At 41.7% G+C, this 24,342-nt stretch overlaps 2 protein-coding genes across 2 annotated transcripts in view; one reads left to right on the top strand and one right to left on the bottom strand.

The window, feature by feature from the left end:
- The window catches only part of TMEM163 (transmembrane protein 163), an 85,586-nt gene extending 74,400 nt beyond the window's left edge, over window positions 1–11,186 (top strand). Inside the window, exons 6-8 of the mRNA XM_014870823.2 lie at window positions 5,613–5,724; window positions 8,962–9,103; window positions 10,042–11,186. Of these exons, the coding sequence (XP_014726309.1) occupies window positions 5,613–5,724; window positions 8,962–9,103; window positions 10,042–10,102 (315 nt within the window). The 3' untranslated portion in view covers window positions 10,103–11,186. The remainder of the gene's footprint in view (window positions 1–5,612; window positions 5,725–8,961; window positions 9,104–10,041) is intronic.
- A 9,210-nt stretch (window positions 11,187–20,396) lies between these two features.
- Window positions 20,397–24,342, bottom strand: part of MGAT5 (alpha-1,6-mannosylglycoprotein 6-beta-N-acetylglucosaminyltransferase) — a 109,719-nt gene continuing 105,773 nt past the window's right edge. The window contains exon 17 of the mRNA XM_014870824.2: window positions 20,397–24,065. Coding sequence (XP_014726310.1) covers window positions 23,867–24,065 — 199 coding nt within the window. The 3' untranslated portion in view covers window positions 20,397–23,866. The remainder of the gene's footprint in view (window positions 24,066–24,342) is intronic.

Raw genomic sequence — 24,342 nt, 5'->3', positions numbered from 1 at the left:
GTGATGTGGAATGCATTGCTGGTGTCAGCTTCCTTCTCATCAGAAAAATCAGTCCTGCTCTTCTGAGAGTAGATAAATACAATTTTAATTTATGTTTCATAACTTTGGTGTTAAAATAATGTGGATAAATTCTGGGAGAATGGGAGGCATGCCTGATGCAATAGTTAAGCAGACCCTTCACAGCAGTCCTAAGGTCACCTAAGAGAGTTCTCTGCAGCCTCCAGTCCCTTGGTTCCTGGCCCCTGTGCCTTGCCATGGCATTCAGCACACCCTGTCTTTGTTATCTGTTTCTTGAAAAAGCACTCTGTGCTGTGGAATTGCTTTGTCACACCAAAGACAAGTTTAAACATTCATAAGAATTTTTTTTTTTTGTACTAATAATAGATCTTTGTATCTCTATGTGAAGAGACTGTCTCCTGCTGGAGTCAGAGGCTGGGCTGTTGGTTTGTTTTCTGACAGTGAAGTGCAATTAAAGCTCATCCCTTTTGAAGTTTGCTAGTGAGAGAGACCCTCTGAGTTCCCAGGAGCTCCCTTTAGACTGATTACATAAACTATTTATTACTTAGGAGAAAGTGTGATAAGAGATTTGGATTTTTTTTTTTTAAAGTGTTTGTATTAGAAACATCTCTGCTGCTCTCTATATTTTAACATAATCCTTCAGGAGAAGAAGAGGGAGTCCTTTTTTTACTGAGTAACATGCTCTGCAGAGAGGCTTTTAGTGATCTCAGTGTGCCCAGATGACTTGGCAGCTGCTGGGGGAGCTGGAGGAGCATGTGCAGGCTGGGATGGGGGACCAGGGTGGGAGCAGAACCCAGCAGGTGCTGGGGAGGACGGTCACCAATCACCTGGACTGAAGAAGGGTCATTGCTGGGATCCAGGAGACAGATGGTGAGTTGCAGAGATGGGCAAAATTAATATTTAACAACACAAACTCAGTTCAGTTTGGGCCAGCCATGACTTTGCTCCTGCCAACACCATCTGTAGCATTCCAGAAACACATCCCTACCTCCTCAGCCAAGAGGAGCCAGGCTTAGCAGAGGAGAGGCAAAACACTCTGAGACACCAGGCTCTCTGGAAAGGGAAAAAATGGCATGAAAAAGGCAGTACCAGTAATTCCCAGCTCCTGCAGGAGTGTGGAGAAACTTTTGGCTGGTTCAGAGAAGAAGCCAAGGAGAGGGCAGAGTGGAAGGAAGCCTGCAGCTAGAATGAGTGACCAAAGAAGGACACAGCTTCCTCCCATACCAGTGAATATCTTTTGACTCCACACTGTACAATGCAAGTGAGATGAGAATATTTTTACATCTCAGAAGTGTAAGGACTGTAACTAAAGGAAAGTGGGCAGAGAGGAGATGGTAGAAATAATATAGAGAATCATGGCAAAGTTTTAGGGTCAGAATTTGCAATATGCATTCTAGGGAAAAATAAAGAACACAAATCAGTTGCAACCTAGTTATTAGGCTGGGAGTTAGGTTAAAATATTTCTACCTAATAAGCCAAGCACTGAAGAATCCGTTGTGAGATTTATTTTTTTTTTACTTTCTACAATAGATTCAGAAAGAGATCAAAGTTACAACATAAAAACCAACAAACTTTTTCTTAAGAGATAAGATTACTGCTGCTTTTGGTGAAATCCTTGAAAGCAGGGACAGAACTGTTGGGACAATTTTGCAACCCCCTCTTCTCAGCTGCACAGCTGGGAACAATGCATTGGGATAAAGTGGAGGAAAGCTGCCTGCTGACTTCTATTATTCCTTTCTTAGGAATAGTAAAAGAGGAAAATATTTTATTCCTAAGAAAGCTTTCTTCTGGGAAAGAAAGCATAAAACCACAATAAAAAACCTGGCATAAAATAAATCTTAAGTAGGAACATTATAGCTATTAAAGTGCTGTGTAAGGAGGCAACCCAGGATGGGCACCTTGCTTTCTGTACAGTGCTGGTCTATACATGAAGCCACCTAATCACATATATGTCCTTTAATGATGGCCTCATGTACAGTGTAGTAGCAGTGGGGGGAATATGATGAAAAGAAATGGAAAAGGGAGGCGCTTTATTTACCGCACTGGGAAGCCTTTGTCATATGGAAATGATCAGAATTTAAATTTTTATCATCTGCCACAATTTGCTGCTGGTTTAATTAAAATAACACCGAGTGAGCCGGGCTAGCTGTGCTGCGTGCTCCTAATGACTGTCAGATGGGAAGGCAAGGGCTGCGGAGAGGGCAGGGCTGCGGCAAGATCCGGAGGGACACGGTGCCAGATGGCCCGGTTTATTTTATTAATTTAGACCTCCATTACGGCTTTTCTTTTCTTCGTCTCTCCGAAGGATGAGTTGGTTTAATGGGAATCGTTTCACAGCCGTGGGTGCCGTGTTTAACCCTCTGCAGCCCAGGGCACTGCAGCAGAGTTTGGCACTCGCGTGTTCCAGGGCTGCACACCTCTGCTCCAGCCCAGCCTTCCCTCGGCTAATTCATTGAATCCTGCAGTCCTAAACCTTCTCGGCAGCAACATAGTGCCAAGGCAACGCTTTGAGCTGTTTCTCTTCTCTTTCATCCTCACCTGCTCAGGGAACATCCAGGTTATCCACGCTGCTGGACATCCTCACTTTGGGCTGACCTGTTACACCCACAAAACCTTCTTGATAGCAGCAAATAGCCTCACTTTTCTTCTTCCAGCTCTGGGGTTCCTGGACACCCAGACAGCACAGAGAAGCACTGAAAAAAAGAGTTTCAAAGATTTTTTTCCTGCTGGTTTGTTCCGCCCAGCCCGCTCGGTTCGTGCGGGATCTGCCGCCTCCCGGTGGCTCCTGCCCGGAGCTGCACACGGCAGGAGCCGCTAGCTTTGGGTGTTGGTTAGGGATAAATCCGGGAATATCCTTCCGAAAATCCGTCTGGCACAGCCTAAGGCTCTGCATTCAGAGAAGGCTTCTTTAATTTCTTCCCTTTCTTTCAGTGGAAGGATCTTCGATTTGTCGGGTTTTCTGCTTTACCAATGGTTATCAGATTTGTATTGCCAGCAGAATGAGCTTGATCTGTGTGATTCGGTGTAAAAAAACCAAAACAGCAAACTTAGGAACAATTTCTAGATCCTGAATATGTATCCTCTATAAAATCCTGTTCAGCAATTCATGACTTCGTTCAGAAAGCTGCATCACATTTAGGTCATTCTTGGATTCCAGTAGAGTAGCTAGACTCATTTTGGTCATGACTGTTTTTAGTAGAACAAATAGCAAGATGCATTTCCACATACTGTGATTATAGTGACATGCACAGGGAAAACCCTGAATTCACCCCAAAAATTTGTGGCACGCCATGACAAGGGGAAAAAAAAAAAAAAAAACAAACCAAAGAAAAAGCTCTAAATAAAGTGCCATGGAGAGGATCAAACCAGGCATGATAGCACAGGGAATAAAGCATAGCATTTTCAGGATTGTGAATCTATAACTGGAATTTTTAACATCTCTCGAATAATTTTCAAAACATCTTGTATTGTGATCCCCTAGATTTTTTCCAAACTACATCAGTTTGTAATGGTTTTCCAGTGCATTCCCAAGGATTTCACAGGTGTAGGAAAACTACATTTTGTCATCCCAAGGCTGACAGTGACACAACTGGCAATAGCAAAGTGATTTATGCTGTCACCTCTGCTGGAGCTGCCGTGTTCAGCTCTGTGCTGGTGACAAAGATAAGAGGTAGGGATGCCTGGGAGGAATCAGAGTCTTGGGAGGGTCTGTGGGGTGATGGGGAAATGAGGGATCTCATGCAGTCATTGAGCAATGAGTCCTTGTGCCAAGTGAGACGCCAGGAATGTTGGTGCAGCACAGCATTCTACTTCAGATTATTCTGAAGCCTTATACTTGTGCTGTATATTAAATATTAGGTAAAATATGAGATGAGATTAGATTAACCCATCAAAACTTCTGAGGCTATCAAAATGAAGTCTTTGGGCACTGTAAATGCACATTTTTGAGAAAGATGCATAAAAGTTAGAGGCATGGTTTTGACAAGGGTCTCAAATTTTGAGTGTTTTTGGCAAAGCTTGTCCAGACTTTTGAAACTTTGTTGTCATTTCAAACCTTCCGAGAGCTCCCAGCTTTCCTTGTTAGACTGACAGCAACCAAATATTGCCACTATTTCCATAGTCCTTCCCTCAGAATTCAACTCAGAAATTACCTGGATTTTTTCCAGTTGTTCTGTTAAAATAACTTTACAAATGCTTTTTATCCTACCTTTACCCAGTACTTGAGTTCTGTGTTCCCATTGCTTCTATTTTACTCTCCTTCCCTGAGCGCATTTTGTCTTAATATTGTTAATATTGTACCAGGTCTAGAGAGAATGAGCTCATGATTGAGAGTGAAGTAGACTTTCAAAATTATGTGACATACAAAATTATATAAAAATATTGAATGATTTATTTAGGGATATGAGTACATTATACCAGTAATCTAATTCCCAGTATGTTCCTAAGCAGCTTTCAAAACTATTTTTTGATTTCTTTGGGTTTCAAATTGCTGCTAAAACAATAACAATGGAGATGGAGCTGATGATGAATCATCATGACAATGTTTGGTACCAATGGGGACCTTTGCTGGAGTGTTTTAATCAGGAGCAGGGTCCCAGTGGCACTGGCCCACTTAGACCTGCAGATACAAATTAAAAAAGAATTCTTACTATTTCCTTTATTTGTACTGGTGTTGCAACAGCTTAAATTCAAGCTTCTATCAAGAGTAATAAATGAATCTAACTCAAAGCTCTGTGGTTAGGTGGCAGGCAGGCTGAGAGCCTTGGGTTTTCTGCAGCCCATGGGCTGATGTACCTCAGGGGGGGCGAAGCACCAGGACTCCCTTTAGGCACCTTAGTGCAGCACCCAGGGGTGTCCTCCCAGCCCAACCAAACACAAACCAGTCAGCAGCAAGGGCTGGGGTCTCCTGGTGAGTGTTAAACAGTAATAACTAACTCTTCCTTGCCCTGCACTGACACACAGCTCTCTTCCATGTTTCACATGCAAATTAAGCAATGGGAATGTTCCTGTGAAATGGAAGTCCATGAAAAGGTTTCTTTTCTATGAAAGAGCTAAACCTTACTTTGCACATCAGCATCAGAAGTTTTATGGATGTAGCTTGAACCAGACTTTTGGAAAAGGAAATAAAACAAAATTAAAGCAAGCCCAGAATCAGAAACAACATTAAATGGTTATTTCTTACACTAAGAATCAATATTGGTCTGGTTAAATGGGATTCTATTTTCAAGCCTTCCTCCTGCCTGTGGGGACTTCATTACTGCTGGCATTAGGCATGGGATGACCTGGCAGTCTGCACTCAGCCCCACAGGTAAATATACTCCTGACTGAGGAGGCTGGGTCAATTCACAATTTGTTGATTGAAACTGTCATTAATTATGGCTGCAAAAGCGACTGCAGATGACAATACAAGCAAAATAAGCACCAGCTGTTGTGGAAGTCATAAGGTAGGAAATCTTGATCTCAGGTTGTGTTTCTTGTAGCACAAGTATTTGCACAGAAATTAGTACTATTTGTCATTTAATAGGTGGGACATGACCAGAAGTCATACTAATGTCTGATATTTTTCTTTTTTTTGTTGTTTTTTTTTTTTTCAGGATGATTTTCTGTATAGTGTCTCTGTTCTAAGTGGAATCCTTTGCACCGTCTTGGCAGTAATCAAATTTATGCTGGGAAAGGTCCTTACAAGCAGAGCACTGATAACTGATGGTGAGTGTGACATTGATCCTCCTGCTTTTATAGATTCTTCCAGGGACCCCTGCACGATGACAACTGTGAAAGAGCATTGAAATAAATCAGCCACTAAGAAATGGGAAAAAACCCAAACCCAAGAACAATCTGTGGTACCACTGGCCTCCAGCACAGATAGCTCAGCTGAAATGAGAACGTCTGGTGGAAGCCAAACAGTGAATGTGTGCATAGCAAGCAATAATAGAGAGTTAGAGGTAGAGCATAGAGAATGGGTTAGAGGTGTGTTAGTCAGAGGTTAGGCTGCAGCAGGGGGATATTACACAAATTTAGAGAGCTTTGGTTAAGTCACCTCCATCCTCACTGCCTGTGCTGGTAAAAGCTGCAGAAAAACCTGCCTTGAGCAGGGATCATCACCAGCATCCACAGGGACCCCCTTTGGTGTCATTTGTCACCACAGTGCTTTCCCTGCCACTCAGCAGAGCTGCTGGAGCAGGGCAGGAGAGAAACAAACCTCTGGGTTTGGCACAGGGTGGATCTCCTGCACAGCATCCTTGGAACTCCTCACTGCCACCAGTGTCAGCTGAGGTGTGCAGCACCTGGCTGTTTCTGGTTTTAAAGGTAGGTTTAAAACCATGCTCTAAAGATAAGTCTGGATATTCCTCTCACTGGCAGAGCTCAAGCTTCTGAATCCTCAGAAATCCCAGGGATCTGCCCTTCAGACAGGTGAGACCACAGTGATGGCAGAAGTTTCACAACCCCATACAAATCTCTCCCGGTTTGTATCTGCCAGGGCAGCTTGAAATACTCAGTAAACAGACACTGTACAGCGTTCATGATTCATGGGTTGTGGTACCTACATTATTTTACTCTTTGCTAAAGATTTCACTTAAAGGAAATTAAATTTTCAGCTTACTCTAGGGACACATAAAATTTGCTTTATTTTAAGCAAATTAAACATACTTAAAATTTTTCTTGATGATGTGTGATAACACGTATTATGAGTATCTCTGTCATCCCACTTATAAACTCTTCATGAGTATTTATATTTTAAATATGAAAAAAGCAAAAAAGGCATCAGAATAGCAGTGAGTGGGTTACAACTAAGCTATTGCCTCCCTGCATTTGGGATTCTCTCCCAACAGACCTCCAGCTCAGAGATCTTATTCTTTCCAATGGGCTCTGCCACTCTAGACATTTTAAAACAAAAATATCTCCAACCTGCAAAAAGGATTCTGGAAAGGATGCTGGGAACTGCAGCCCAGTGAGTCTGACTTCCTTCACTGCCAGGGTGGAAGTGGGACACGTTGACCATTTCAGAACTCTGCCTAGGCAGGCAAAGGATGAACCCTCCCTTGAAAAAAATGTAGCTTAGTTTTCAAACAGAGCAGTTTATTCAGCCAAAATATTAACTGAAAGATCCTAAATAACTCCAGCTCTGAATTGTTCTTCTGTATGACAGAGAAATCTCTTTCCCCATAATTACATCCTCATGCTAATGATACTGCTTCTGAGCTGGAGACTGCTCATTCTTTGATTAAAAAAATTAGGGAAAAAAGTATACAATTACCTCAGCCTGGTTTTTATCTCTCTTCTCCCCTTTAGAACTACTTTAGAAAATGTAGGAGGATGATCTTAACATGTGTGGTTAAATATCTGCTTTCACAAAATATATTTACATATGTACTTGATTTATTAATGATCAGGAAGAGACAATGTGATTCAGCAGCTGAGACAGATTTAGCAGTCCCTTGCATATCTTTTTTTAGTGTTTTCTGTTTCCTGCTAATTTACCTCCTGTGATCCCTGGCTCCAGACCAACAAACTGTTTTGAGTAAAAGGAGCATGAATTTTTCTTCCTAAAAAATAGGTTTATTTTCAGAACAGCAATTTCTCTTTTATGCATGTCAACCTATATTAACAATTGTTTTTTAGAATAATTTTGTTTTAGAGTAGGGCTTAACAGCAATATCTGTTTAAAGCCTAGATGTATGAATCCTAATGAGGCAAAATGTTATTTTTACAGTTTGTTTATGGCAAAAGCTCTTGGCCTTTTGGATAATAAAAATAGCCATTTCCTGCCTTGAATTTTGTGACATCTCAGAGGACAAGTCTGTGACAGTCAGTGATGTCAGCCAACTTTCCTGTAGGTTTTAGGTACCTGTTTCCTACCCAGATTTAGCCACCTCTTTTTTCCTGTGCTGGCCTTAGAACAGTGTCTGGGTTAATACCTGCAGCCATTACATTATTTCCTGCCACATCAGCAAAGAAAGGTTTGGCTAAATGAGAGTCAGGAAGGAAAAACAATTTCCTTTGCAAATAGCTTTGAAATAATTTGGAACCATCAGCCAATAATGGCATGAAAATGTTTTATTCTTTTGCATATTGTGCTGATGGATTCCAAGTTAAACTGGGGCAGGGAAAGTAGCACTGGTTTAAATTTCTAATTATTAATTTATATTTTATAGTCCTTATAGACACAATATACACAATTTCAACATGTGCTAGCAGTATAAATGAATAAATAGACAAAGACTGGATGTGAGAGGTGTGGATCAAAGGAGACACTCAGGAACAAATGGCAGGGGTGTCATTGTTGGCAGTCATGGGGAATTGCAAAAACTTGGCTAAGTCCTGTAAACAACAGCTGGCTAGAGCTGACTCACCAAGCAATATAGAATATTTCAAGTTTGATATTTCATTTGTTATCTAGGTTAAACAGTGTACAGATCTACCAAATTAATGCATTCTCAGTGACTTTTTTTGTGTGTAGAACAACAGGGGTATCTTTTGGGTTACTGTGGAAAAAAATCAGAAAAAGAGAACTTTGAGTTAAGAAAACAGTACACATAGAATGACTTCAAAATCCCCAAATCAATAATCAATCAAACAGGAATTGAATGAAAAGGGGAATTAATTTTTCCAAAAGCTCTGTGAGAATTTCAAAGGGACAATCTTGGAGAAAAAGAGAAAGGGTTAAAAAAAAGCAATCTAAAAGTGTGTTCATTAAAATTGTAAATAGTAGGTAAGAAGCTGCTGTGGTATAACTAAAGCATAAATGGAAAATATGACTAGGATTACCTTGTATGTGTTCAGCAATGTCTGCAGCCCTAAGGAGTAGTGCCAGGCATGTAAATAAATACATGGAATGGGAAAAAAAACTCCAAGAGAGGGTCTTTGACAGGTTAGTGTGCAAAACAATTTTCCTTCCCATAAACTCCTACCATTCATCCTTTAATTATTTTTTCCCCCTTCTAGGTTTCAACTCTCTTGTAGGTGGAATAATGGGATTTTCCATCCTTCTTAGTGCAGAAGTGTTTAAACACAATTCTTCTGTGTGGTACCTGGATGGCAGTATAGGAGTGTTAATTGGACTTACAATATCTGCCTATGGAATCAAGTGAGTATCTCCTGGGAGCAGGCAGGGCCCTGTGTCCAGCAGATGGGCTGGCCCTGAGAGCTAGGAGGTCATAGCCTTTAGGATTTTAGGTAATTCCAGTGAAATCAGTCCCTGGGATTTATTAGACTAGCAGCCAATACTGGAGCAGAGTGTGTGGAAAGGGTTATAAAAGGCTGTGTCCCTCCTCCACATCAGCTGGAAAACAACCAGGACTTTAAAAGAAATCAGAATAATTTTAGATTTTTGTATACCTGAAATACAGTATCTGAAAAATAACCACAAATGATGGATAAAAACAGTCCTACTTGCATTTATGGCACATTTATGAGAATTGCTTTGCCAAAGGAAGTCTGGATTAAAGGAAAGGTGCCCAAGTTTAAAGAGGGATCTTGATATTGATTTCTGTCCCAGCCCTACCTTTGGCAACTTCAGAACTGAAGGTTCCTGCTCATGTTTCAGATGTTGTTTCTCTTGAATTTTAAGATACTTTCTTGATTCACACAAGAAACAGAATAAAAAATCAAATGAAGCTCTGCCATGCACTTCATTGCTGCCACAATTTCACTTGACTGCATGGAATCTAACACGAATTTTGCACTTTATGGCTTATCTGCCATAAGAGAAAGTGGGAAATGGAGCATCTTAGTTGGAATTATGCCCGTTGAGAAGCAGCCCTTGGCCAGGCTGCAGTCAGCTCTCAGCTGGAAGCTGTGGGCTTGGTTTTTTTTATTTTTTTCAACTTGGAAAATTCAATTAACATTTTAATGGGGAGTACCACTCTTAAATAGGTCAGTATAATCACAATTTCCACTGTAAAACTAACTCTTCTGGAAAACTGTAAAGGCTGTTACACCACCTGAGCTCTTTTTTATTCATGACTATTTATGTATTCCGTTCTGGGGCTGTCCTGTGCCTGATGCTCTGTGCTCTCCCTGCAGGCTGCTCATCGATATGGTGCCCAGGGTGAGGCAAACACGCCACTACGAGATGTTCGAGTGAAGGTGCTGCCCTCTCCCTGCAAGGACTGTAAAACCACAGCATCCTTGGCAAGTGGTGCCAATGGCATTTTCCTGAGTATGCAGTTTGCTTCCCCGTGGTCTGTTTCTGTTGAAGTTTGTCTGAATGGGAAATCTCTCTGTAAATCTGGCATTTTGTGCACACAGCTTGCGATTCAGCAGCGTTATGGTTTGGTTTTTTCCTTATTTATTTCCAGTATGCTATTGATTCCTGTGACAATAGAAAACATGCAGTTCTCAGTTTGAACCCAGCTGCCATGTTGTATATTCCAGAGTGAAAGTGTTCTCAATGGTGTGGTAAGCCTGTGGGTAAAGAAGTGCCAGTTTCAGATTTGAGTTTTGGATTTTTTTTCCCCTGGCCTGTATTTTCCCAAACACATGCTGTAACAGGAGTACAATCCTTGCTAACCTCTTCGACTAAGAGTATCTTACATAGAGTCTGGACACCCAGAGCTGTGTTGCTTAAAACACTAAAGTAGCTACTTCCACCCTGTATTGAAATAGACACCCAGAAAGAGCAGGTGCAGCCCTTTCTGTGATCAGAGAGATAATGCATTTCAACCCCAAATTAACTGAAACGATACCTCTTCAATTTAAAGTCTATTTTTTCTTAATGAGACACTCTGCATAGCTTTGCATGGACCCAGCAAGCACACACAGTATTACTGTACAGACCAAAGCCAAAAAAGTCATGCAGGGAAGAGGAGCTGCTCAAGGAATGGGATTTTCATCTCCTATTTTACCATATGCAGCTGTACCAGCGTGTGTGACGTTGTGGTTGCTCTGTAGTCTGACAAAGGCACAGCAGTGGCTCAATCTCATGGTGAGATACAGATCTATTTATTAGATTTAGATTGTCCTGTAAAGTGTTGCTCACTTTCCACCACACATCTTATATATTACTTAATAGCAGGTTAAATGATCAAAGAATCTTGATGTATAATCAATAAAACTGGTATCTATTTTATACAGTATCTGTAAGTAACATTTGAAAACTATTTCCAGAATGTATCATAGAACAAAGTCTTCCTGTATAGCAGCCTATTAAACTGGATTCTCTGGCTATAGCCACTTTCTCTTTATTTTATGTGTTCCAGGTCGGTTTGCACATCAGAGAATCAGTATTGTTGCTTCTATTTATCACAGGTCAATAAAAGATAAGACAGACCACTGTAGAGTTTGAAGTAAGACCATGGTAAGTATGTGAGTGGCTAGAAATGCCCATTTCTAGTACATAACAATAGACTACAGATATGAGAGTAGATGTACAGTTTGATCAGTGAGGGATGTACAGTGGAGACACTGTTTTTTTCACAGGTCTGCTGTTAAAATTATATTTCCCATCATCTGTGACTTGCCCAGGTCCCTAAAGATCTCTAGTAAAAGCCAACTCCCACTGATTTGTGTTGGAAGAGATGCCCCAGTGGTTTCCCTGACCTGGCAGTACCCATATGAGAGTATTGGAAACAGAACATGCCTTGATACAGGATTCTCTATGGCAAAACGAAATTTACTCTGCTGCTATGGTTTGTTTTCACATCTTTTAGATCAATTAAGTTTGTGTAAGCATTTGTATGCAAAGTGGTGCTATCAGTGCTGATGCTGCTTGTGCCTTGCTGTCACAGGATGATGTCACTCAGCTGTAAGGTGACAAAAGAGCTACTTCAGAGGAGCATTCAGCAAGGACTCCAGAAGGACTGGAAAGTGTAGGAGCACTCACTGTACTCAGCACAGGTGGATTTTTAAATATCAAATGTCACCCCAAGACCCTGTCTTCCTGCACAAGTCCTTAATGTCTTACACCTTTGCTTTTCCCATTGTTTCTTCTCTCACACCACTGCCATGACAGGAGCTGTGGAGCTGATATTTCCTCACTGATTAACAGTGTTTGTCAGGCATCCTCAGCCTCAGAATCACAGACCCAGGGCCTGAACCAGCAATATTAGACATTTCATGGCTTCTTAGTTTTCTTGATACTGTTTACCTTGATACCTTTTCCACCTCCCTGAGGATTTTATTCCCACTCCAGTCCCATTCTTAGTTTTGAGAATGACACTGGAGAGCTACCAGAAGTGCTTCTCCCCAGGCCCATGCAGTCCAGCAGCCTGTTTGTAGCCAGTGCTGCAGAAAACTGAGGAGAAGGGACATGGTGGTGGCTGAACTCCTGGTATAACCTTTGCCACACCAAAGTCCTAAACCACTGAAAGTATGCAGGACACTCAAACCAACACCCAGTTCAAACATTAAATAGTTCTGTTAAAATGCCGAGTGTGAACAGGAGCACAGATGTGCTCATGCACAAAGGAAGGTTAAACACTCAGTTAATGACGTTTCACACTTCCTTCTGGAACTCTGCAATGCTCCGAGGATGTTTCTAAGTACAGACATCTGAAAAGGAAATGTGGTTAGACAAGTTAATCATACTCTTATCAGATTAGTTTAAACCAATTGCAGAGAGTTTTCAGTTACCACAGATGCTTTAAAGAATTGTTAAGTATCAGCAGGTAAATACAAGAAAATTACACAAATACTTGTGCTACTTAAAAAAGTCTAGGAAAAGATGATTCTCAGAAATGGTGATAAAGCCAGCAGGCATCAAGGAGACTCTGCGTGGTATGTGACAATAGCAGAGAAAATAACTGCTCATCCATGTCCTGTGACACTGCTCGAGCCAGCCACGCTCACAGGGACCAGCATCTGTACGAGTTTGCTTTATTAAATGCCAGTACCAGTTAATTTTTTCCAACTATGAGATAGCAAGTGTACTTCCAGCTAGGCTAAGTGAAGGTGGACTATTCAAAAGCTACAACACCTCAAAAGCACTCGGATTAATCACCTGAAGCTTGGCACTGGCCAACACAATAACCTGCCTGGAGATCACTGCAGCCCTCAGCACTGCCAAGGGCTCCTTGTTGTGCACAGGATGTGAGGAAGGAGCCTCAGTGCTCTCACAAGGAACAGCACTGACCAGAATGAGGCTGCAAACCAACACTTATTACAGCCTGGCCAAGCTCAGAATTGCAAGTTAATCCCTGAAAGTGACTGTGACACTGAGCAGATGCTTTGAATCTGGCCATATTGCTCAGCAGAGAAGGGAGCTATCAAAAACTCTGTCAGGATTACACGAGCTGGGATCTTGAATCCCCAGCCATGACCCACACGCACCAGGTAGGCATGGGGACTGATAATGTTCACTTTTAGCTAAAAGCCAGATTTTTTTGAATCTTGACTGTCATTGAAAAAAATCACCAGACTAACATCTGCTGCTGATTTATTCCATTTCATTTCTTGCTGTAGTAGGCAGACCATAAATAAGCACCATCCAACCGTGGTGGAAAAAGAGCCTCAAAAGAAGCTCCCTGATGATGTTCCAGAAATGGACCTGAAGCAAAGATCCCAGACAAGAAGCTCCTCAGATGTGGGCAAATGCAGCTGTAGGTACACCTGCAGCTGGGAATGTACCACAGAGGTGCTCACCGCTGCCAATACCACTTGCATTTCTGCAATCCCAGCTGCCTGGGAAAAAGTGAAGGCATTTCTGGCATCCTTTTTTGTGGACCAGCTCATGGAGATGCTAGGCCACAGGACAGGGTAGGTGGAAGGGATCTTTAAAGGTTATCTAGCCCAAGGTAATCCAGTCCCATCTATTAAGCCTTAATAATATGCAAACCAGCAATGTTTGTTCCCAACCCGACAACACATTTTTCCTAGGCAGTCAAATAAAGAGCTAAGGAATCTCCTTGAACAGAGATTATCCCTGGAATTCCCAGACTTGTGTAGATGCTTCACACAGGGGTTGCACATCGTTTTGCTGTGCTGGCAGTGATTTCTCACCTCTGCCTGTGCCGAGTGTGCTGCCACCGACAGGAGCTGTGACAGAGCCCATCCCTGCACCTCTGGCTGTGTTTATCCAGGACCGGGAACTGCACACGAGTAGCACACAAAAACACATTCCTGCGGCCTGGCATGTGGGGCCAGGTTAGGCAATGTGAGAGCATAACTAATTCAAGTAACAGACCAGCCAGGGATATTTCCCTCTCCTGTTCCCCCCAGGATTGGGAGCTGCTGTTTTCCTTTCAGCCACGGGATGGGTATTGGAGGCAGCACTGAACAGTTCCTGCTTTTTCCCTGTTCAGTGGGATCAGCTGCCCACTGTGGTGGCACAGCTCATCAGGAGCTGCAGAAGGGAAGCTCAGAGTTCAGGTCCTGCAGGGACTGACAGCAGCACCAACATTCAGCTGCAGGCAGGCTCAAAGCACATTTTTTTCAAGTTAGTTTAGCAAGTAACTGGGAAACATCCCATTTTGTCAGCTCCTGTTGCTGGCACCAAACCCAGCACCCTTCTGAAGTCACCTTGTGCTGACACAGGCAGGGATTATTGTCACCCCTCACCTCACCACGGAGTGGAGGCAGCTCCTCTCAAACAGGAGAAATGACAATGCCAACCTCCTCTTAGTGGGCAGAGCCATGAGGCAGAAGCCAAGCCTGCAGCACAGCTTGGGCTGATCACATCAATTCCACACTCCTATGGAGCTGGGGAGGAAATGAAAGCCAGGAGAGGTCTCTAGGGATGTGGCAGCTTCCCTGCCAAGATGCCCTGTACTCAGGCTGGAAACACCAGCTGTTACCTGCTGAGCCACCAAAGGCTCTCACCTCAGTACATTTTCTTTGGAGTTTTTACTCCTTCAGCATTTTTGTCCAGCACTGCTTTGATGTGTCTCTCCTCACAAAGGTGCAGGAAGCAGATGTCTTCAGCCAGGCAGGAGCAAGGACCCCTGAGCCAAGGCTCCCAAGCAAAGCAGGACACACAGGGAGACAGAGCAGCTGGAGTCTGGTGTGTGCAAACTGTTCCCAGTTTTTTTTGCTACAAAGATTTACTACCTAGATTTTAGCTAAATGCAATCTCCATAATCAAAATAACAAGTCATGACAAGCATAAACACAAATACAAGGGAGTGTGAGGCAGCAAAGTGGGTGCTCCAGCTCTTGCACACGGAGGGGAAGTGTTTTGAGTGGGACAAAATCCCAGCAAAACATTTCCATCTGTGGACTCTCTACCAGCTGGAGTTTGACTAAACCCAGTCTAAGCATGTGAGACTTGAAGTATTCAGTATTTAAACTCCCCCAAATGAGTTTTCCAATACAGCTGCATGGAGTATTTTTTATTCCAAGTTCCAATTTTCATAGATTTTTTTTCCATTATGTGACTGCAACACAGCTCACATCTAACTCTAGATGCTCACCATTTTACAGATGTCTCTTCAGCTTTTTAGATGTCAAAGCTGAACAACAATTAAGGGAATGAAACAGGAAGGAAAACGTTTCCAAAAATAAGCAGAACAAGAGCCTGAATGAGCAGTGTCCTCCACTAATTCATTTTGATGGTGGGAAACATTTGGAAATTGTGGAATGTTGAATAGCAACACAGAACCAACAACATTTTCACCCGATTCAGTCCAAGGGGAAGTATGCCAAGGACCATAAAAAGGGGCAAGTGGTGAAGGATATTCACATACTTTTCCTCACTGAAACAGCCATAAAAGGCTCTTGCAGCAGCACTGCACAGTGGAAAAACCACCCTCTGAGGCCACAATGCACAGAACTGTCCAGTGAGGAGACTGGCCAAGTGGATATCCAAACCCACCTCCCAAACCCCCTCCCAGCCTGCAGGCACCTGTTTGACATCTTTATTTATGCTCTGGCTTACTGGGGTGTGTGTCATTAACTGGGAGGACAGTTCAAGGCATCTCAAGCTGATATTTACTGACTTCTGTACTCTTTTGATTCTACAGTACTCAGTTATGTGTGGCCACATTAAAAACAAAAAACCAAAGCCTCAACAAAGAACAAACTTGGAAAAAGGTAATGCTGGAAAAAATGAGCTGTTGCTTCTCTCCAGTGTAGCTGTGATTGTTTTTGTGTTCTTTTTTTAATACATAGCAACTGTGCTACAAATGGACTTTTTTTAACAGATAAAGAGCTGTCTCTTTTTTTTTAACTATTATTTTTTTCACTACATATTGCTCCTACATTAATTACTCTCTATTACTCTTGGATGCCTCTACCAACACCTCCCACATTCCCAGCAGCTGACAAAAGAGAGCCCTTCCCTCAGTCTTGGCTGGGCTAACAAAACCTGAGGGGGGCAGAAAAGGCCTGTCAGCAGAAACACCCTGACAGCTCCCCTGGAGAAGTTTCACTCTGGACATTTGTATTCATTCAGAGCTGCCAAGGTGATTTCATGTGGCACTGAATGCACACCCCAATCCCACGTGGGCCAAAGCTTCACACCTGAGCCCTTGTTCCACATGCCAATGTTTCATAAGCTCCCCAGTGCTTTGCATGTTAAATCCTGCAGGAGAAAACTCTCTAAAGCTGCTCTTTTACCAGTGTAGCTCTATCTTTCAGCTCCATAATGTACTGTGCCAGGAACTCTTGCAGGCCTGAGAGCCACTGAGCAATTCCAGTCTCACTTTCCCTTTCTCCCAAATTTACAGTGTGCTGTAAATTCAGTGTGTGCTGTAATTGAGCAGGTTGTAAATTTACAGGAAAGCAGAAATTCCTAACTAATGCTGTGACAAAATTGCCTCCTGAAAGAAGGCTTGAAGTAACCTATTATCCAACCCAGGCTTAAAACAAAACAAAGCAAACAGTTCATTACTCACCTGATGTTCTTCTGGCTAAGGTGTGGGACTTACCTGTGCAGAGGTGGGGCAGCAACAGAAACACCCAGCTGGGGAGTTGGAAGAAGCCACACAAATGCAGTTTGGGATAAAAGGCAATTAATGGCATTCCCATTTAAGCACAAAGCAATCATAAATCCAAATCACACAAGAAAAAAGTTTATTGAAAAATAAATTCTCCCTAGTTTTTTTCTACAACAGTGAAAACAGAGCATTTTTCTATGCCATTAAAGTACAGACATTTACTGTTCTAAAAAAAAAAATTAAAAAAATTCCCATCCTATTGAACCCCAGGAACTTGGCAGTATCTGAACCACTGCGTTTTGTTCTGTTTGAACCCAACTGCTTGAACGTAATATAGTGGAACACAACCATTGAAATAAAACAAAGGATTAACCTATTAGGGGAGAATTCAAACCAAACACCCCATAGTACCAGCCTGACCCTGAACTTCTTGTATACATTTAAAACCCCTCATTGACTCCACATTATTGTTTGCAAAAAGCAATTTCAGTGAATTCAGTAGGTTTCTTTTCTAATTTACACTGCTACAGGGCTTATTCAGACTCTGACCCTCTTCACCCCTGAAGAGGGAGACTCCTCCAGGGAATGATGCAGACCAGAACCCAAAGAGCTGCCTCAAAGAGCACTCTGGAGAATCTCCCTGCAGTGGTCAGCTCAGTAAGCTCAGGGGGATCAATGTCTCCAAGCCCAAATTAGCTTTGTAAATATTCCCTGATATTTTTCTTTTAGCTCTCTTAGAATCTTCAGGGTAACTTTCCTCACAAAACTAACTCTCTTTTTTCCTTTGGTAAAAACTGCCATTTCCCCCTCCTCTCCTGCACTCCTTGCAAAAACCAAATTAAACCCATGACTCCTTAAAAATATTTTTCACTGTCACTGTACTGCAACAGACCTGTTAACGAACATAAATTAGTTCTGGGTATTACACTATTAAAATTAACTGCCCTTAGACAGCAATTTAACTTGATTTATTGTGTGCCTAGTTTTTGATACTTCAAACTACTTTGCAGCTGCTGGAGCCCGAGCCAGGTCGTGTTGCATGCACTTGGTGCCTGGATGGCTCCAGGAAATGCCAGGCGTTATTTACATGCTCTCCTTAAAGCCAAGGATTTGGTGGCTCCTGCAGGACTCAAGGCTGGCATTTGCAGTGACAATACAGATGTGCTTTGGTGGCCATGGGGACAGCAGGGTCCTCAATGCTTCAGTTCTGTGAGCCCATACATGAGGTGACAAATTCTGGTCCTATGCACCTGCACTAATCTGCCCAGCAGAGAGAACGGTTTCAGTCACTTGAGCACAACAAATTTTTAAAGCAGTTTATGTGCATTGAGGGTGAAGTTATTATTCATTTTATCAAAACTTCGAGGACCTGGTTTTATTTACTCATTTAATAAACAGGTGGCTTAGTGCTCTTGAGAGAGGTCTGCTGAATTAAAACACACTTTTGTGTGTTCTGATTACATGAATATGCAAAGGATGACACCTATAAAAATGAACAGGTCCCAACGTGCAAGGCACAGCAGCAATGGTTGCACTTTGTTGCTTTTCCTGGAACAAAGAACAATGGATGATGCTTCACACCTGAGGCACTCTGGGGTCCAGCCTCTGGTGTTTTCAACACATTCCTACAGTAAACATTTTACACTTGATACATGGAGTTGTTGCTTACACATTCCATTTAAATATAATTATATTTGGAAATTACAAACTAATTTAAAACCCTACAGAACTGCTTGAAAATGTGTAGATGAGATTTAAGTCACTGCTCATAAAACAGTGTGTTTTGGTGTTACATTTACAGCAATATTATTAAAGCAGATCTCAATAAAATCCTCTATGTCCCTGGCCATCTCAGCTCCAATGAAAACACATCTGTCAGTGCATTATTCTCCTTGAGTTTACAGCAATCCCTACAACAATGGGGCCAAAGGAGAACTACAGATGGAAAGAGATCACAAGTGAGAAGTTGAAGGCATAGCAGCTGCAGGACAAACATCACAAGCAAACAGCCATGCCAAATGTTAGCACCCCTGGAAAAAAGACTGGGAAATCAGAAACTGGTAACTCCTGGTCTCTCTAAAAATAATCAAAAAATGCCATCCCTCAGACTCCCAACTGTTGACAGAACAGCAATTTATCCACGTTTTCAACTGATACTTTAACAACTAATCAGTAACATCAGCTTAGAGCTGATCTGTGTTGTGACAGCAAGAAAAACTGGTTGCTGATATGTGTACAATATGCCCTGCAAGTGTTTGTTCTTTATCATTTAAGATACAGTGCTTTACACTTATTAAAAAGGGAGGGTTGACTTTTTAATTTTAAGAAACATTAATGGAGGAGTTGTGCTATCACTGAAGCCAGTGGGAGTCACGAAGTTAATTAGGCTTGGATGAGATTGTATCCAGCCTGATTCATCCCATTTATTTTACTAGCAAAATTTGGTCCTGAAAGGAACTCTGAGCAAAAGACCTGAGAAAGCAGTCTGGGTTTTGTTTATGTGAACAGTGGTCACACTCATCAATCACCTTTGCAATTCAAAAGGGCCACACACACACAGAGGGGAGGGTATGTCTTTTGCATTAAGGACAAATCAAGGATGCTGCCTAGGATTTTAAAGGACAGTGGTACAACATGACAGCCTGATGGAGCTGATGATATCAAGACAAATTTCCAGTGAGTCTGAATTCTTGATAATCAGCAAGGTGCAAAAGCTGACACAAAGTAGCTGGGAGCAGAGTGGAGCTGGGAAGGTGCAGAGAGGCTCTGGCTACAGCCCCATCCCAACTGAAATCTCAGCAGCAGCTGCTTTGCAAAATACTACTGCAGCAAAGAAGTAGCAGAAAAAAGAAAATCCATCTGCAATAAGCTGACCAGTCCCTTCCCACCAAGAGCTGCCAGTTGAGCTGTGATAAAAGGCCTCTGTCTCTGGTAGCATCAGGAACTGCCCCCTGTACATCCATGCAGACATCTTGAGCTGGAAAACCAACAGCTCACAAATCTCAATGTGGATCTTCAACTTTCCTGTTCATCACATCAGCTATGGCTGTTCCTGGAGGTTTTCTGTTATCATTGTCTCCCTGGGGAATGTTAATGGCTTTCCTTTGCTCCCTGGTCATTGAACAGACATCCCGTCCCAGCAGGAGCTCTCATGCCAAATCACAGATACTCAGTAAATTGCATTCTGCTTGCAGAAGCAATGTTTTGCAGGAATTATTAAAAGTTATAATATCTCTTATCTAATTAAGTCTTATATAGTTTTAGAACAGATTTCTCCACTACTTAAAAACATTCAAAATTCACACCACTAAGTTGTAGAGTCATCAGCACAATTTACCTGGAATTAGTGTTCCATTATACTTGTTCAGACAATGTCCATATTCCAAACACACATCCAAACCCCAAAGAAAGTAAAAAAGGCACATAAACATTAAATATCTGTAGAAACATAATCTGATATAAACAAGCAAACACACTGCTGCAACTATAAATTACAAAAAAGAAACATAGAAACTAAGCAAAAAATGCAAAAAGCAACTCTATTTATACATGTGCAAATCAACTTGCATATATGAAATAAATGAGGTTTTTATTGGCATTTTTAAACAGTGTGTATTTACCAACTTTACCTTTCAAAGGCAAGCCTTTTATGTTAATTTTAATAAATATGTAAATGCTTCTCTCAAGTTTTCTAATCCCGTAGGAACAAGATTTTTGAAAAAAACTAGGTCACATACAAAAATACAAAATTTTAAAACAAAGAATGTCTTGATATGAGAGATATGTTTAAAAGCTTGTAAAATGGTTTTATATTCAACTTTTGACATTTTTTTCCCATCAATCCCAGATCAATATATTCAAATGCAGTCATGCAAAAACCTGACTTGTGAGCAAAGGAAGCTGCAAGCTCTGCTGTCAGACTGGAAACAGCAGCACGGTCCCCTCAGTGATGTCCTTGCTTGAGTGCAAGAACTGCACTACACCTTTATTCTTCAATTAGGAAAGCAAATAGTTATGGAACTCGGACAGAAAGCTGCCCACCAGCCTGAAATGTGGGTATCTATTACAGGTTTTAGTAAATCAAACTTTTCACTAGTCCCACAGGGATTTGCCTGAGTGTTTATCTGCAGAAGGATTCACTAATTTCTCACTGCACGAGGGAACGTGTGACAGGGAGCGTGTGTGGAGCTCAGTGAGCAATGCTTGAAGAGTCTGTGCACTTACAGTTCCCATGATAGTCTCCTTTTACAGGAATATAGACTGAACCTGTAGGTCTTGATTTGTTATTCTTCAAGATTAATGAGTCTTCTCTATAGGTTTCAGTGGAAATAAGATCAGAGACCACTGGCTCTGAAGCCAATTGGGATGCTCTGTTCCTGGCTGAAATGCAAGCGCCTTCAGTGCTGCTGTTTCATTTTTTGCCAGAATGCAGTAATTCAGTTCAGCAGACTAGAAACAGTGCTACAGCATGAAAAAACAGAGCTTATAATAAACTCTCCCTGCTGTGGTAAAGGCAAACATAGCATTGAGCAAAGCACTAGACCAGAAAATCTCATAATAACAAATACCAAACCCCTCCCATCTTTAAAGGTTTGGAATGCAGTATGTATTGCCATGTGGGCCTTACAGCAGGGGGAACCAAGCAAACATGTATTTACAGCAAAGAATTACACTACAGCAAAACCCACATGTTTTGCATCCTTTAAGTGCACACTCACAAATCTGTTTCCAGCATAATTCTGTGATATCCTAGTCCAAAATCAATTCCTGCCTGAGAAGCATCAGGCTGAACTGGTGAAGACAAATCCTGCTGTTGCCTTTACTTTCAGCACCAGCTGGAAGTTCATACACTGTGATAGGCAGGATTTTCTAGTTGCACAAATATGCACAGGTCTGCAGGGGATATTTTATATAAATACAGAATGAGCTGTTGTGCCTGCTCAGACTCATTTCCAATTGTCCTCCCTCAGCTTTTCCAGGGCAGTGGAACTATGGTAAACTACATTTGTGCTGACTGAAGCACATGCTGAGCTATGGCAAAGGAGTGATTTTCATACTGGTTTGCATTTGTTTTCTTTTCATACAAAAATTTTGCCTCCCATTAGAAAACCCAGCTATTCTGTTTCTGGAAAATTAATCTAAAATACAGCAGATTTTCACATCATCAAACCCAGATCCTGGTGACCCTGATGTTCAACAGCTCCCACAGGCTCTTTCTGGATACTCAACAACCTCCTGTGTTGTGCAGAGCGATGTTATGGAGTGTTACAGGGTAACACTGTCAGGAGTGTTGATGCAGGAAACAAAATGCTTGAAAAGGCTCATTCACTGCTTTTGCATTGAAGTTAAATTGTAGACTGCTCTGGAGGATTTATCCACAGTGCAACAGCATCTCCCTTGCCTGGTCTTTGGTAGGTGACCACGTCCATCAATAATCCCACACAGATAATGAACACTGCTTGCAAGAAAAATCTGAACCAAGTAGATATGTTCAAGAAAGGAAAATGGAAAGCATCTATGCCTTTCATTACTACCCAGTAATCTTTATGAAAAAAAAATTAAAATCTGTACTGATTTGAGGTTTTATTCCAGCATGGTGAGAGCATGTCCAAATTGCAAACCTACAGACTCTGATTGCAGATTTGTTTCTCCCTAATCTTAACATGAAACTTCCTGACTACAAATGGTGCTGTCAAGCATGTCACCTTCTGCTGAAAATAACAAAAATTACCTCTGTAAAAAGAAGGCAGTTTAACTTGCTTCTCTCAAAAAAAACCCAACCAGCTTTGATTTAAATTTTGAACTTAAAAATTTTCTTTTAAATTTGCAAATGGTGTGCCTGATAAAAAGGGAAGAAGAAACAAGCAACCCCTTAAAACCAGAAAAACAATCAAAGAACCTCAGAGGATTGATTATTTTCTTTTCACTTTTTTTATCTCCTCTAACTTGTTCTCCAGAAAAAAATTTCTCTTTAAAAACCTAGCTAGTTGCGAAGACATTTTACATTTCTACCATACAATAATTATAGTTAGCTTAATTTAACCTTTCTATGTCATTCAGCAACACTTTAACTACTGGAAGCCGTAGCAAACTGAGACTCTAATGATAATATTGCTCCAATGATGCTGAATACTTTTTGCTTCACACAGTATTTCTAGCAGACAGACTACAACAGAAGCGTGGGCAAATTCCAAGAATTACTCTCTAAATGGGACCAGTAAACTGTGATGAGTCCATTCCCAAATGGTTTTGTGTTTTTGTAGCTTTTCCACACTGAAGAATGCCACAACCCCAATGAGCTGTGCAGTCACCAAGATGTGTCACATGCTGGCAACTGCCTGTTTGCTCATTTGTGACACTCTGCTTAGGCTGCTCTGGTGCAGCAGCTGTGATGCAGACAATACCTTTTTGTATACAAAGATTTAATTTTAAAAAAAAGGAAAAAAAACCAAAACTGGGCCCAAATAACCCAATAGCAGAGTACAGAGCTCTCTCATTATTCCAAGTTCTTGTGAAGTAAACTACTTTGTAGCCATTCAAGCCAAAGCTGTACCCAAACAGTGCACCTTGAATAAAATGTTAGTCCTCCTTCCCCAGCATCCCCTCCTTCAAGCACACTTTTTTCAATTTTCTACTGGAATGAAGTTGAGATCCTTTAGCTAACCATGATGGGGGATGTCCTAACTCGTTAAAAAAATAGAAAGCACTTCACCCAAAACACAAAAACAGAAGTTTGATGGGTCTGGAAATTTTCTACAAACTATTCTGTGCAGTCATCTTCAACCACTGTCGAACATGAGACTCGTTTCTCTTCGCAAACAGCTGAAGGAATCCGAAGAGTGACACTGCAAACGTCCTTACAGGAAGAAAAGATCAGTTATAGCTGTTTATTATGAATCCCTCCTCTCTTAGTAGATAATTCTGCCCAGCAATGATAGCTCTGCCTGCAGTGGAAAACCTGGACCAAAGTGCAGGGAGTACTCAGGAACTCCTCTCCAAACTACTCACGTTGTCCCCAGCTGGGAGCAGCCCTGCTGCTGCTATAGGCAGTCCTTGCACAGTGCAACCTGCCCCTTGATGTAGTCCCTGCAGGGGCAGATCCTTCTGTGGGCAGGGTGGGAGCCAGCACAGCTGAACAGTAGCAGGTCACCCTGGAAAACACAGTGCTTCCTCCTTCCATCAAAAGAGGGGACCAGGATATCATTGGCAGACTCCATGGTGAGACATTCGATATTATGCCTAAAAAGCAAAGCATGTGATCCATATCACACCTGAGTTTCCAGGAGTTTGGCACAGTTTTCATTCTTCCTCACTAAAAACAACAAACCCCACTCTTTCAGATCCTAAATCAAGTGCATTTACAAGTGTAGCTTTCCAGAGCATGACTTTTCTGCTGTACAGATTCTCTCTGCAGAGGGCAGTGCAGCCTTTACAGCTTTACTATTTCCTAAAGATTAATAAAACAAGTTAAAGAGAAGAAAAAAAAAAATGCTCCTGACTGTTCCCCAAAACCTAA

Source organism: Sturnus vulgaris, chromosome 7 (assembly GCF_052056855.1).
Source record: "Sturnus vulgaris isolate bStuVul1 chromosome 7, bStuVul1.hap1, whole genome shotgun sequence".
Classification (NCBI taxonomy): domain Eukaryota; kingdom Metazoa; phylum Chordata; class Aves; order Passeriformes; family Sturnidae; genus Sturnus; species Sturnus vulgaris.
This window is presented reverse-complemented; position numbering and strand designations above follow the sequence as displayed.